The 13,424-nt window shown below is 34.1% G+C and overlaps 2 protein-coding genes across 2 annotated transcripts in view; one reads left to right on the plus strand and one right to left on the minus strand.

Moving 5' to 3' along the window:
• On the plus strand, nt 1–3,073 carry LOC106104948 (the record flags this gene model as incomplete). Its single annotated transcript, XM_013285140.1, has 5 exons — nt 1–70; nt 213–325; nt 721–825; nt 1,467–1,649; nt 2,298–3,073. Coding segments are annotated over 5 exons (558 nt in total), but the record flags the coding sequence as incomplete, so codon positions are not given.
• An 8,768-nt stretch (nt 3,074–11,841) lies between these two features.
• The window catches only part of LOC106104949, a 9,568-nt gene continuing 7,985 nt past the window's right edge, over nt 11,842–13,424 (minus strand). Inside the window, exon 11 of the mRNA XM_013285141.1 lies at nt 11,842–12,923. Coding sequence (XP_013140595.1) covers nt 12,118–12,923 — 806 coding nt within the window. The 3' untranslated portion in view covers nt 11,842–12,117. The remainder of the gene's footprint in view (nt 12,924–13,424) is intronic.

Below are 13,424 nucleotides of genomic sequence, written 5' to 3' on the forward strand. Positions count from 1 at the left end.
GGCGCGCACCGCCACCACCCCAAGTTCCCCAAGTCCTCGGAGGAGGTCGACACCGCGCTCTACAAGAAAGGTGAATACACCCTCGCTGATGCAACTCGCGCCCCGTTTTAGTGACAGTGAGAGTCTTGCTGATGAACCATGACTCTATTATTTTAATTTCTGAACCAGTGTTTTCGAAGTAACATAACTAATGAATGTATTATTTTCGACAGTGGCGTGTTCAAGTGAAAATGACCTGTTAAGAAATGATTTAATCGAGAAGTCAAAATGTGGCGAGCCTAAGGAGGTGTTCGTGCACCTGCACCCGCGGGCCACGCATGAACAGGTAAATACTTCAAACTTCATTCAATTCCGACCTGTACTTAATTTTATAACAAATATTTTTTGACGAAATGGCGCAATACCTCATTAATACTTTGACCTCATTATACTAAGCTTTCTATTATATCTACATTGTTGAACTGACTATATCTTAATTGTATCCAATTAAAATACTTTTCTAATTGCTCATTAATAGATAACATAATAATGAATATCCAATAATGGTCTTATTTATAAATTGGTAACGTTTTAAATTTATGCGACAGTTTTTAGGTTTGTTTTGTCAAATTAAAAATTAAAATGTAAATTGTCGTATAGATCCGGAATTGCGATGATCAAAGATGCGTGAGAAAATCCGCTTAGATTGAATGTATTGTGACGCTGTCGGTTTTCCCCCAGGTGAGCCCTGGCGCGGTTTGGGTGAAGCGCTGTGTCGGCCTCTGCGACTACGAGGCCTCGGGTTCTAAGTGCGTCGCCACCAAAACTAAAATCCAACACATACCGGTGAGTACCGCCTCGTATCGTAAGGACAAGTATGTTTATCTCTGCTAAATTAGGTGCATCCTTGACACAGTTCCGACGGCCGCTGGGCGGCTGACGTCGTTGCGCAATTGGTGCCCTTAATGATAACAATTACATAAGTTGCATCTTCTAGTACTTGCCGCAGACATGTGACTCGACGAGTTAAAATCGTCCATTTCATTATTTGTTCTGATACACTCTCTATAATTGTAAATGACTCAGTAGAACGTTTGAAACCGGAAGTGATTTGGAAACATTCCCATTATTGTTACACAGTAATTACATAAATATATTTCGTGGCAAAATCTCCGAAGACAAAGTATTAGGTATAACTGTTTCAGTCGCACCTGGAATTTCCATTTCCAATGAGTAGCTCGACTTTAGTCAACTAGCAAAGGTTGTTCACATCTATTGTAATACGATTAGATAAGAAATAAACGTTATCTAAAACAAAACCGCTATTAAATCGTTTAACAAATCGACACAAGACATAAAAGGGTGCGAAGATTCGAGCTATTTCTGTAAAATAGGTCAGAGCTGACAACGAGCCAAAATTTATCTTAGCAATTAATCAAACACTCGATAGCTGTTAGTTCGACTTGTGACGTATTATGTTGTTGCAGGTGAGGATATACAATGTAAAGACGAACAAGGAGACTTGTTCAACGTACCCTGTGGAGGTACACGAGAGTTGCGGCTGCTGCGCGCTGTCAGCCTCGGAGTGCGGGGCGCCGAGGGTGTATAACCCCCGTAAGTGCTCCTGTCAATGTCCCAACGTCGAGGAGAAGCGGAGTTGCCACAGGAAGGTGCGTAAGATGATGGATGTCTGTGCACTAACGCAGCTGCGGCGCCGGCGCATCGCACGCCACCAGGCTCATAACATAACGCTTGATCAATGTCCACTTTCATTATGTTTTTTTTTTTCATTCAGAGCAATTCAATTTCTCCTATTTTTAGTTTTTAATATTATCGCATTCTTTCACTTATTTAACTTTTTTTATTTGCATAAATTTAACTTTTCGATTTATCTTTATTGGAAGCAACCGTTTTAATGTGTTTTCAGATTATTGCATATAAGTTATATAATATAGCTATTGTTGTTGTTTGCATGAATTTGTACTTATCCAATACTCATATATGTAATAATTACCATTATCTTCATTCTATCATTGTTTTGGTTAGCGTGTGCCGTGCCGACATCCGTTGTCTTACAAAATACTTCTTTAACTGATTTTAATTTCACACTTATTGTTTGCTTTATATTTTGCTTAAATTTTTGTTTTGTTAAACACTTAATAGTATTTCCTACTCATTCATTTAATGGATTAATTGATTGAGTATAAAAATCTTCGTCTCTAAGCATCAGAAATATTTGACAATCTCTTCAGACTTGTTGATGACGTATCTAGAGAGATCCGAATTGTTTTTCGAACAGTGTTTTCTTATTGTTACAGCGGAACCAGAATATGAAGTGGAATCGGTATAAATGTATTTGTGAAGAAAAGAGAAAGGCGAGACGAGGATTCCCTCCAGGATTCTGATCTATAGCTCAAGTGAAGTGTTAGTGACTCTGAAGTGACAGAAACATTTGGCATTACTGCACGACTGAATTAAGTGTTTAAAAAATCGTATTGTTGAAATTTAAACAGTATTATTGATGTAAGTTAATTTATTTGTTTAGTTTATAAGATTATGGGACCAAATTATGCTGTGACTTAACTTAGTTCCATTAAAATTCTTTGTACTTAAGTTTCAAATCCTATTAGTTTTGTATTATTTATTTTAATAGTTTAAATGGCTTTGATTACTTTTAATATGACTTTGTCTCGATAGTTTGTAAGTGCTAGGACATCACTACTCAGTATTTTATAGGTTATATTAAGCGCTTTTTGCGCAATTCCTAAATTGTGATATAGTCATTCCAGTAGGTTATTTAGTTATTGTTAAGGCATTTACTTAATAGCTAATAAGAACATTTGCTTCTAGTCAAAAGGTTCTTTTAAGTGTATTTATTTAAATTATTTTAAATCAATTTAATTAGCTCTCTGTATAAATTTTCGCTTTTCTTTTTATAGCAATGTTTCGTTTGTAAACTGTATTGAGTTTAATTTGTCAGGGTCCTAGTCTGAATTGTGCCAAAGGCATGGAATCTCCCTTCGTTTTCTAAATTAATTAATTTATTAATAGTTTTTAAGGTAAGCTTCAAAAGCTACAAGTGATAGAATCACATACTGTGTAAACATTTTTTTTTATTTATAAATTTAAATAAATTTGTACTTAATTTTTTTTTAAACAGACTTTCATTTACCTATATATGTCAATGATTCATAGGAATGATTGAGTGAAATTTTTCGGTCACGTTACTCATTGTGCGACGTAGTTAAGAAAAAGGTCAGTCACCGTGACATATCTTGTGCTAAGTGTAGAGATAGTGACGCAGAAGGCGTTTGATACTAGTTATTACTACTATCTACTGGACAAATACACTAAACAGTACATTACTTGTAACTGCTCTACGTTATAACTCCAATAGTTCATGTATTCGAGTCAATAAAGCAATGAAAAACATCAGTAGAAAAGAAAATAGCGTTTATCAAAACGAAACGTGACAATTTACTGATAAATAATGATGTAACATAAGGTAATATAGCCAGTTATATATTGATAGTTCAAAAACGAGAATACCACCCGTAAATGTATAGTTGCTTTATACGGTGGTATTACATTATTTTTGACCGACTTCCCAAAAGAAGGAGGTACTCAATTCGTCTGTATGTTTTTTTTTATGTGTGTTACGGCATAACTCCGCCGCTTTTGATAATTCTTTTTTTATCCGAAAGGTAATGCTTGCAGGTGGGTCCCATTTTACATTAAAACATTAACGAAATCAATGAGGCACAACGATTATTCAGAAGGACTCCTGTCCTTAGGCAAACTTTCAATCAATTGGAATCATTTCTTGAATCCTTGTTAACCTTAAACCTTGCCGCTAAGAAATTATATTAAACAAATCTATAGCGATTTCTAATTGTACTTTAACTGTCAGTTAAGCTGCTGCGTTATGATGTATTCATAAATTCCGCAAATTATAGCTTCGTCGGTTTTGCGCTAACTAGCTACTCTCTACAACGGTTTCATAGTTAGATTGAAAATTAATGAGACAATTTTAGAAAATACGTTCATATTAAAAAAGAGATAGCTACAATCTTTCTAGACTATTCATTATTTTAAGGCTATATTATTTTTATTGACATAATATTAATCATCATAAATAACGTCTTGAAGTCTTCTCTTTGACGTTTTACTTGTTAATAAAATCAACAAATTGTGACACACGCGTCGTTACGTTAGCGTTATAGCTACGTAGATGTTAAAATGTTATTTTAATTAGAGGTTACATGAAAATTTACTAAACACACACCAATTATAATGCTCGCAAAATATCGTCATTTATTTGGTTGAAATAATCTGACGGATGTTAGAATACAATTCTAGGAGTGACAAATACATTCACTCCACTGACAAAGTTTTCTGATCAATCGTATATCGGCCATAAGCATTAGTAAGCCATCGGCCATAACAGCGGGAGCACACCTTTGAGTCAACTATCCCACAAATATTGTGCGATTGTCTATTGTTTTTCAGCCAGTTCAAATGTTTAGGAGCACAGTTAAATATCGAGTAGTGTGCGCTCCTAAATATAAGTTCATAAGAATCAAAGGGCGACTAAACAGTTGTGCGATAGTTTGGTCAAAGGTGTGCGCGCTCTAAGCATTAGTGACTCTTAACGATAGCTAACTAGTGCCACCTCTCCCTAAATACAAAAAACATGTTGTCATATTATTGTTTCTTTTATGTTATTTTCTACGCCTGTCTACATTTTATTGATTTTCTGATAGAAGTAACCGCGATAGCAGTGCGTCGCACCGAACCAGATGACGTTGGGCCACTATACAGATAAATTTCACACTTTCCTTAACAAACTATATTCTTGTTGGATATTATGGGTATTTACAAATTATTAATTATTAAAATCAATTTATCTGCATACTTAAGTCGAATATGTGCTAATAATGTAATTACAAATATTCCAATTAAATCAATTTAATAATCTTTATCGTGGTGAAGTCCCCGAGAGTATTAATCAATTTATCATTTAAGTCGGAGGAAAACGGTACAGGCACGGACGCAGCGCAAACGCGGGTGCAGGCGGAGGATGAATGTAATGCAATTCTGAGAAAGGTCAAGAACTAATTATAATTAGATCTTGTCGCTTTAGTTCTAGGAAAATACTAATTGTAAAAGGTTATATGCGTTTTGTGTAATATGAATTAGCAAATTTACTGCTTGTTTTAAATAACAAATTGTTAAGTTACACAGTTTCTAAGTTCTATTTTCTAGATAAAGTAAATTCTTGAAGCTATTGCAGGACAATCATGAATACTAGCAGAAGTGTCTATGGTATGTTTTGTAACAATTAAACAGTATTCAGTCGGTAATAGAGAAATCTACATTATGGCAGAGTTCATCTAATTTAAAAAATAACACGGTAATGCAGCAAGGTTAAACCACGTGGGTATTTTATATTTATCTTCATGTAAACGTTTTATAGTATGTTTATGGCGTGACTCGCCTCATCTATGTCTGTTTCGAAATGCAGCTAATTTTAAAGGACATTACAATGTACTGTGTTACTGGCTCGTAGTGTCGTAGCACAGTGCTACACTGCTACACGCGTAGCATTACTCACCGCTATTCCTGGAGACGTACCGGTAGTGCGTTAACTAAGTACAAGGAAAATTACTATGTATTAAATGTATGCATTGAAATAAATTTAAAAATTTTTTGTTAGCAATGTTTTACTTTTCAAATAAAAAATACCCTTCATTATGTAATAAAATAGTTCTCATTAAAATTGCGGTTTGAAAATAAACCAAATTTCATAAAGCCACACAAACAATATGATAAAAACGGTACGGATCATTAAAATAATAAAATTACAGTAAATTAGCTGTTTTTTATCACACTAACTATAACTGGCAGTTTATTACATTCATTACGGAACTAAAAGCCAATAAACAGTCGAAATGGCCGCAAATCGTCCATTGTTAGGACGCCGCGGGCGCGTGCGAACTCACCGCAAAAACATAAGAAAAAAGCAACATTAGGCAAAAAGTCAGTTATTCCCCCATTGCGTATATTCCAGATTAAAAAACGTTAGCAGAAATAAACTGCGTGTGTACGTCGGCGTCGGCGAGGCTTTGATGTGGAACTGGTATGATCCGGATATGTTGCGATAATTGACGTCTAAGTTATCAGATAAATCCGTTTGTGATATATCAATAATGATTACTTTAAACATTCTATTTACTTCACATATTTCTAATATTAAACCAGATTTATTATGTAATTTTGTTAATCTTTATTTTGGTACAAGAGAGAACTTTCATAATTACTTTAGATCTGAGTATTTAAACATTGGTTTTTACATTGTTTTTGCATTTAAATTAATTATGATTGCGTTAATGATATACGATTGCATAATCTTAACTGTGGTTGAGCAGAGCCCGCTTTAACATCTTTGCAAGAATGGGTCGGCTCGCCACCAGCAATACCACGACCACACAGAAAACAGGCTTGAAGTGAAGGCAATTCCGCGTTTCGTCTGATGAGTGTGGTGCCGGAGGCCTAATTTTAGTCCTTTTTCCTTTCCACCCGTTTCTTAAGAGGAAAGGATGTGAAGGAAAAGTGTGTTTGACGGTGGACAAGATGCATAGAAAGAGGAAATATCCGCTTTATGTGCGTCTCCTCCTCGTCAATTAAGGGTAGGCAACGTATCAGCAATTGCGGATGTTTATAGGCAGCGGTCGCTTTCCATTTCGGTGGATTCAGCTGGCCGCTTGTTCGTTTGCCACCTTATATTATAAAAAATCTAGGATTGTCTTACTCCAAGACGTATTAAGATAAGCGGTTATATGCATAAGAGATGTACAGAGGGAGGGGCCTTAAACTAATGACGAACCTATCCCCGCGTCACTCGGCAAACGGAGACCGGCCAATGTAACGTTGCTGTATCACTCTGCAAATATTTACCTTCATTTTGTGACCAAATATTTAAAAAACAATAAACGTCACATGACGCAATATCCAAAACAAACTGCGTCAAAAACATGATTGTGAAAATACCTGAATTGAAATAACAGTTTTTAGTTTTTAATTCTTAAAAAATACAGCATTCACAAAGCTATGAACAAATCGCTTAACATAGATCCTGTCATAATAAGCATATCAAGTCAATGATACGGTTAATTTTGGTTATAATAAAAACTTAACAGTTTGATCGTTACAACATTGGGTAATACCATATCCGGCCGTGGACATGCAAAAACTGTTTAAGGTGAAGCGAAAAGTCCAATTTATAATCATAGTTTGTTTCTTTTGTTTCAAACTAGAGAAAGGAAAAAACTGAATGGCTTAACAACGCAATCCAAACTATAGGGTCTAGAGCTACAAAATTATGCAAAGAGGTTTCTGTTAGTGTTTATTTTTTAATAGGATTAGTAGTAATAATGGTGATTCACGATCACATCACCAGACAGTCTAGGTTCTAAGATGAAAAAAAATGTTATCTCCCAACCATATTGTTTAAATAACACGTCAATATCATTCTGTTTTTCAGTAGTCTGTGTTGATGCATTTAATGTCGTAGAAAAACAAACATCGGGCAAATGTTTTAGCGCATTTTGATCAACGCAAACATCTGTCACGAGAAAGTGACTAAGCGGCGAAAATAATTTGTGATTTTTGTACAGTCGAATGCATAAATATGTACATTTACAAAACTTTAGAAACATGTAAATAACATGTATTGTAGGTAGGAAGCATGAATACATATTTTTTAAACCGAAAATGTATTTGTAAAATTTGTAAAAGTATAAATATTTTGCTGCTGACTGTACATAAGACGTTTATTTTCGTAATCCTGTTAAAGTTAACGACGTCACGAGTTTTACGACGTCACTACAGGTTTTAAAGATAACTGTAGAATTGAGTAAGGCGTGTGGAATTTAAACCTACGTACGCATGGTTATCATGCAGTAAAACAGTTGTAAATCTCGTAATTATAAACAATGAATCACGGACAAGGGATCAGGAATATGTTTGTGTAGTTAATCTTGGCCATTGACGGCAGAATAAGCGGCCGATGAAACGAATTACTAATATTACTGCGTTGAATATAAAATTTATAATTTAATTTTAGCCTTTAAGGGCCCTTAATACAAAGAACGTATAAATTCTGAGAAAAAAGACAATCAAAACGAAAATGCACGAAAAAGATGTAACTATATTAGATAGTAAGATAGTTCTAAGGATATCATACAAAACCCACAAGTTTCCTCACTCCTCTCACTCCTCCTAGCAAATGTTATCGATAATGAAAAAAAATGTTTATGCGAGCGGCTGCCTCTCGCCAGTCGCCGCGGCAGACAACACGGCGCCTATACACTTTAGTATTCCTAAATTTCTAGATTTATTTATGAATTTCTGGAGCAAATACTAACAATGTTACGTATTTCACATTTCCTGTATGAAGTCAAATTGAAATTTTTAATATGACAGATTATTAACCATGTTACACGATAAGATTTGTTTTAGGTTTAAATAGGCTAAAAAATTAGTAGTATACTAAAATTACAAGTACTCTAAAATCCTGTTCTGTTTTTTTATATCCATGGCATAATTTTTCATCTTTAAATGAAAATACAAACCTCCTGTAAACGAAATCCGAGTAAAAAATTTTATTAACTAATTGGTTAATTTGCGCCTTGCCTAAAATGGTAAATTCGGTAGCGCAACGCGCGCGTCATTAACCCGCGGGAGCGCGAATTATTTTAGACTTGCAACACTCGAATTAGCGCGCGTACTGAATATATTATTTTTGAACGTAAACAATGGTCTTTAATTAGGATCGGTTCAACGGTACGTGTGTGGGCGTGGCCGTCGGCCGCGTGGACTGCACTGTTTGTTTGCATTCGCCAGCGCTCGGACGTGTTTGTTTGATGAGTTTAGAATTAATGCTAATTCGTTGAGATCGCTGAAAGACACGGTTCTTTAAACCGATTAAACGTAATCGATTTTCTGACTCACACTTTCCCCTGAACAGTCGATTGTAAACTGTGGAAACTATTCGAATGTTCTATTAAATTAATATTGACTCTAACATAATACTTCGACCTTTGGGTTGGGTAGGCAGAAATTACGGATTTCTTGCGTCTACGTCTATACATTTATCTACGTAAGCTTGATCGTCGGTCATCTGTAACCATTATATCCCCCAAAACGAACATATATTTTCGCAATTAACAAATTTATTGGTAGTAGTACCTATTTGTAGAATATTGTTATAAAGTGATGTTCAAAAAAAAATGAATTTATTCTTTAGTAGAAGACTTTATAGTATATTCGCTAAGAAATATATACTGTGATCTTTAAATCTCATATATCGTCGGGCAATGATAGTAAAAAAGCCGTTATCTGGGTAGCGCACGCGCAACTTTCGAGTACCAACTTTCCTCGCTTTACAGTTTCAGTGGAAAATCCCTGCGGCTCCATACACCGGCGATCAGGCACGTATCCACATTTTTTAAGCCCACGAGGAATATTTCTATACTTACTCATTTGACCAGAACCAAATTCCAGTGTGTTCTGTGTAAAAGTGTGAGTGCAAAAACATTTTACAAGCAAATAATTTTAGTTGCGGCCCACGTTAACACGTTCCTGTACATATTTCGATCAAAACAAGTTGATTCTTTTGAAGAAACATAATTATAGACTTGAAAAAATATTACGCGAACGTGTGCGAGAAACATACGAAGAGAAAACCATAAAGAGTTCATTTGAGTGTATTCTGGCTGGCAGAGGCCGGCGCAATAAAGAATAAAAAACGCATTCAAACTCAACTATCAAAACAAGCATATCACAAGATAACGTTATATTAGCAAAACAAACAAGCAATTTATCAGTTTTAATAGTTTCTTTACTTGATAGATATATTATTGCAAAACAGTTTTAAATGGATAATATAATAATTTAAATGTACTGTGGGTAGTTGTTAGTTGGAAGTGGACTGGAAATAAGGGTGACAAATAAATTATAACCGAGTGTCTAGGGGAGAGATTTTCATGGATAAAAATTTGAAAAGTCCTCTACTGATACCTAAGTCAGCATTCAAGATTTATAGCGCCTAATAGTTTGATTTGGTTAATTCAAGTACATGCAGCTCTTGCGTATATTATTTAAACTTATTTATTTTCTTAAAACAACCGTTTACACTACAAAAGATACAATAACAAAAGCATCTCCTACCTCCCTAAATACGATATCGTGAACAGCGAACTTCCTGGAATCCTAAATTCCTGTTCTAAAAGGATCCAATTGTAACGGCTATGGAATGCTCTACATATAACGCGATGGTATTCGAATAAAACGAGTAACATATTGCCTCTTACTCTAAATTAGCCTTGTGTAAATATCGTATAGTGATCAGGAACAAATATACGAGGATGAATGAAAATCTATGTCCGACTACGCGAGCGACCGCGCGAATTCTTGGCGGTAAATCAAACGGAAATGGCGGGAATTCTCCGCGCATCGACTACCCGCAGTTAACGTTGCCGATAATTTTCACTGAGAACAATTTACGATTCATTGTCGATATATTTAGTGTATTTGAATAACCCCATTTCTAATTTTGTATGTAAAGATCGGACGTAACCTATTTCTTAATAGATTTATAGATTATTTCTGGCGCACTTTTTTGCGATTTAATCATTATTTTATGGTCCCAAAATGAAAAATAAACTTTTCTAGGTATTCAAATTTATTATAAGGTTTAGATTTTTGGAAATATAAATTTAAAAAAGAAAAAAAAAGGTATATGGTTTCATAAATTGCTGGCGACATTTATTTCATTTATCACGTTAACATAAAAAACAATCAGTGTGAAGGAAAATGAAGGTAAACATAATAATTAAAAAGTTAACAATAATTCTTAACTACAACTAGATCTGCGGTGGATATCTTACTTATGTTAATAAAACATAGATTTCTCACTGCATCCTACAAATTGTTCATTCATATTATGCTGGTATTCAGTTCATTTTATATACAAGAGTTATTTACATTATTTTTAATATATAACAAATATATACACATAATATTGTTCTGTTTCTTGGCACCTTAGTACACTAAAGTTAAAAACATAAAACTGATTTAGTTGAACACAGAGCTAAGTTTTAGTAATAAAGTTAAAAATTACATAATCATTTTTCCAGAAAGTGTTACTTGACCAGTTTTAAATACCAAAATTCCACACTTTTAGGCACTTTTACACATAAATTTTCTAAAACAGTTGGTTTTTTTTAATTATTTTTTTATTTTCTGAAATATATTAGTGTTTATAGGCAGTGTTTCCCAGATTAAATACATCTTTAAGATGCGAAATATTTTAACATCAACAATGTCTATATTTTAATCAGAGCTATTAAAATCTCATATCAGTGTTGTTAGCTTTTGCATTTTAATAGTAAGACAAAAATCGTCATTATTTAATTATTCTTAATACTGTCTATTAATAAAAGTTGGAATATAAGAAACCATTGTCACCAGGTAATTAAGAAAAATGTAAAATTGTGAAATTTAACATTTGTATGTTTGTATGTGAATTTTATCTCTCTGATTAAAAAATAACTTTTAGTAAATTAACTATGTTACATACTGGAAGGAATATAGGAGTATGTACTTTAACTACTGTAATATCACAATTACATCATCTTAAAACCATTATCCCAAAGGGGTAAACAGAAATAAGATTTTCATTTACGTTAATGTATTAACTGTGTTACATGCAATCGGTTTTAATTTTGATTGTACTTTTTATATATGATCTAACATTGAGTAAATTATAAATTTCTGTTTTAATTTAATTTTAAAATTAAAACAAACATCATGTTTTTATTGAAATTAGTAAAATTGTTCAAATCTCCAATTACCCACAGATTAGCAAATTCCAATAAAAAAAGGTCAAATATACTTTTTTCTTCAAATATACTAACTTTTACATGATATAGAATGTTTTTTTCACAAATAGGTATTACCATATAACCCAAACTTATCTTCAATAAAAGTACATAAGACCATAGAGATCATACTTTACACTTAAAAAAAACCGATTTCACTATTTGGTCCCAAACGGGATATCACCAAACATCACATTTATACAGCCGTTATATTGTAAAATGCACTTAATCTTTCTAAGAACACATTGTCCATATTTTCAGAAGAAAGTCCATCGTTCCTCACTTCCCTATTAATTTCTCTATCAAGAGATGAATTATTTGCTGGCACTATATAGTTTTTAGTTTTATCAGAATGTGTGTAAACATGGTAATTCCCATCTGTATTCTTCTCCATATGAGTAAACACTTGGAAGTTCCCATCAGTATTATCCGATCTTATATGAGTTTTTTCCAATTCTTCTATCGGACTGTTCCGGAACATCGGTCTAAGAACCGCTAACTCTCTCTCTTCAGTCAATCTATCATTATCTTTGTACACTATTTCTTCTGAATAATCTTTTTTATACGTTTGTAGCACCTCATTATTTCTATATTCAAAAACATCTTTATATTTATTATATTCTACTTGTCTGGTATCAAACACTTCCACATTATTAGTAAATTTATCTGTTATTTTAATAGCGACTTCTTTACTTTGAGCCACGGTCACATTTGGAGCACCTTTTTTAGTTTTTGTTTTGGTTTTGGGAGGTTGTTTCTTGTCTAAGATACTTCTGAGTATAGGAAGTCTGTTGGTGGTGGTTTTCTTTGTAGGTTTCACATCCAGGGTTTTGTTGGTCTTGGTGTCGTCAGGTTTGGTCTTGTTGTCCTTGCCGTCTTTGTGTTTGGGCTTCATGTCGTCGAGCCTGATCCGCACCTTCTCGTGTATGAGCATGTGCCGGCGCAGGTCGTACGCGACGCGGAAACATTTCTCGCATTGCGAGCATTTGTAGGGTTTACTACCTGAAAAACATTTCTCTTATTAATTATGACTAATATTATAAATGTAATGTTTGGATGAGTGTTGGGTTGGTTAAGAGTTTGTGTTCTAAACGCTTGAATAGATCTAGATGAAATTTGGTACCGATATAAAACAAAGTCTAGAGTAAAAATAGGATACTGTTTAATTCAGAATAATGCAGGATGCCTAGGGAAATTTAGGTTTTTGTGTATTTTTATTAACAGCTAATAAATAAATTACTTTAACTTTATCGGTTTAAGAGGAATTAATATCTCATAGACGACAAGTTTGTGTCATTACCCTTTGGACAAGAACACTTTTGTGTCAGTAAAAGTGTTATAAGGTACACTTGTTAGATAGTTATTATTGTTGTGTGTGTGGCGCAGTGTGTTACGCAGTGTACGGTGTGTACGCAGTGTGTGCGGTGTGTACGCAGTGTGTGCGTAGTGTGCGCAATGTGTGCGTAGTGTGCGGTGTGTACGCAGTGTGTGCGTAGTGTGCGC

The sequence above is a fragment of the Papilio polytes genome, unplaced genomic scaffold, assembly GCF_000836215.1.
Source record: "Papilio polytes unplaced genomic scaffold, Ppol_1.0 DF823288.1, whole genome shotgun sequence".
Lineage (NCBI taxonomy): Eukaryota > Metazoa > Arthropoda > Insecta > Lepidoptera > Papilionidae > Papilio > Papilio polytes.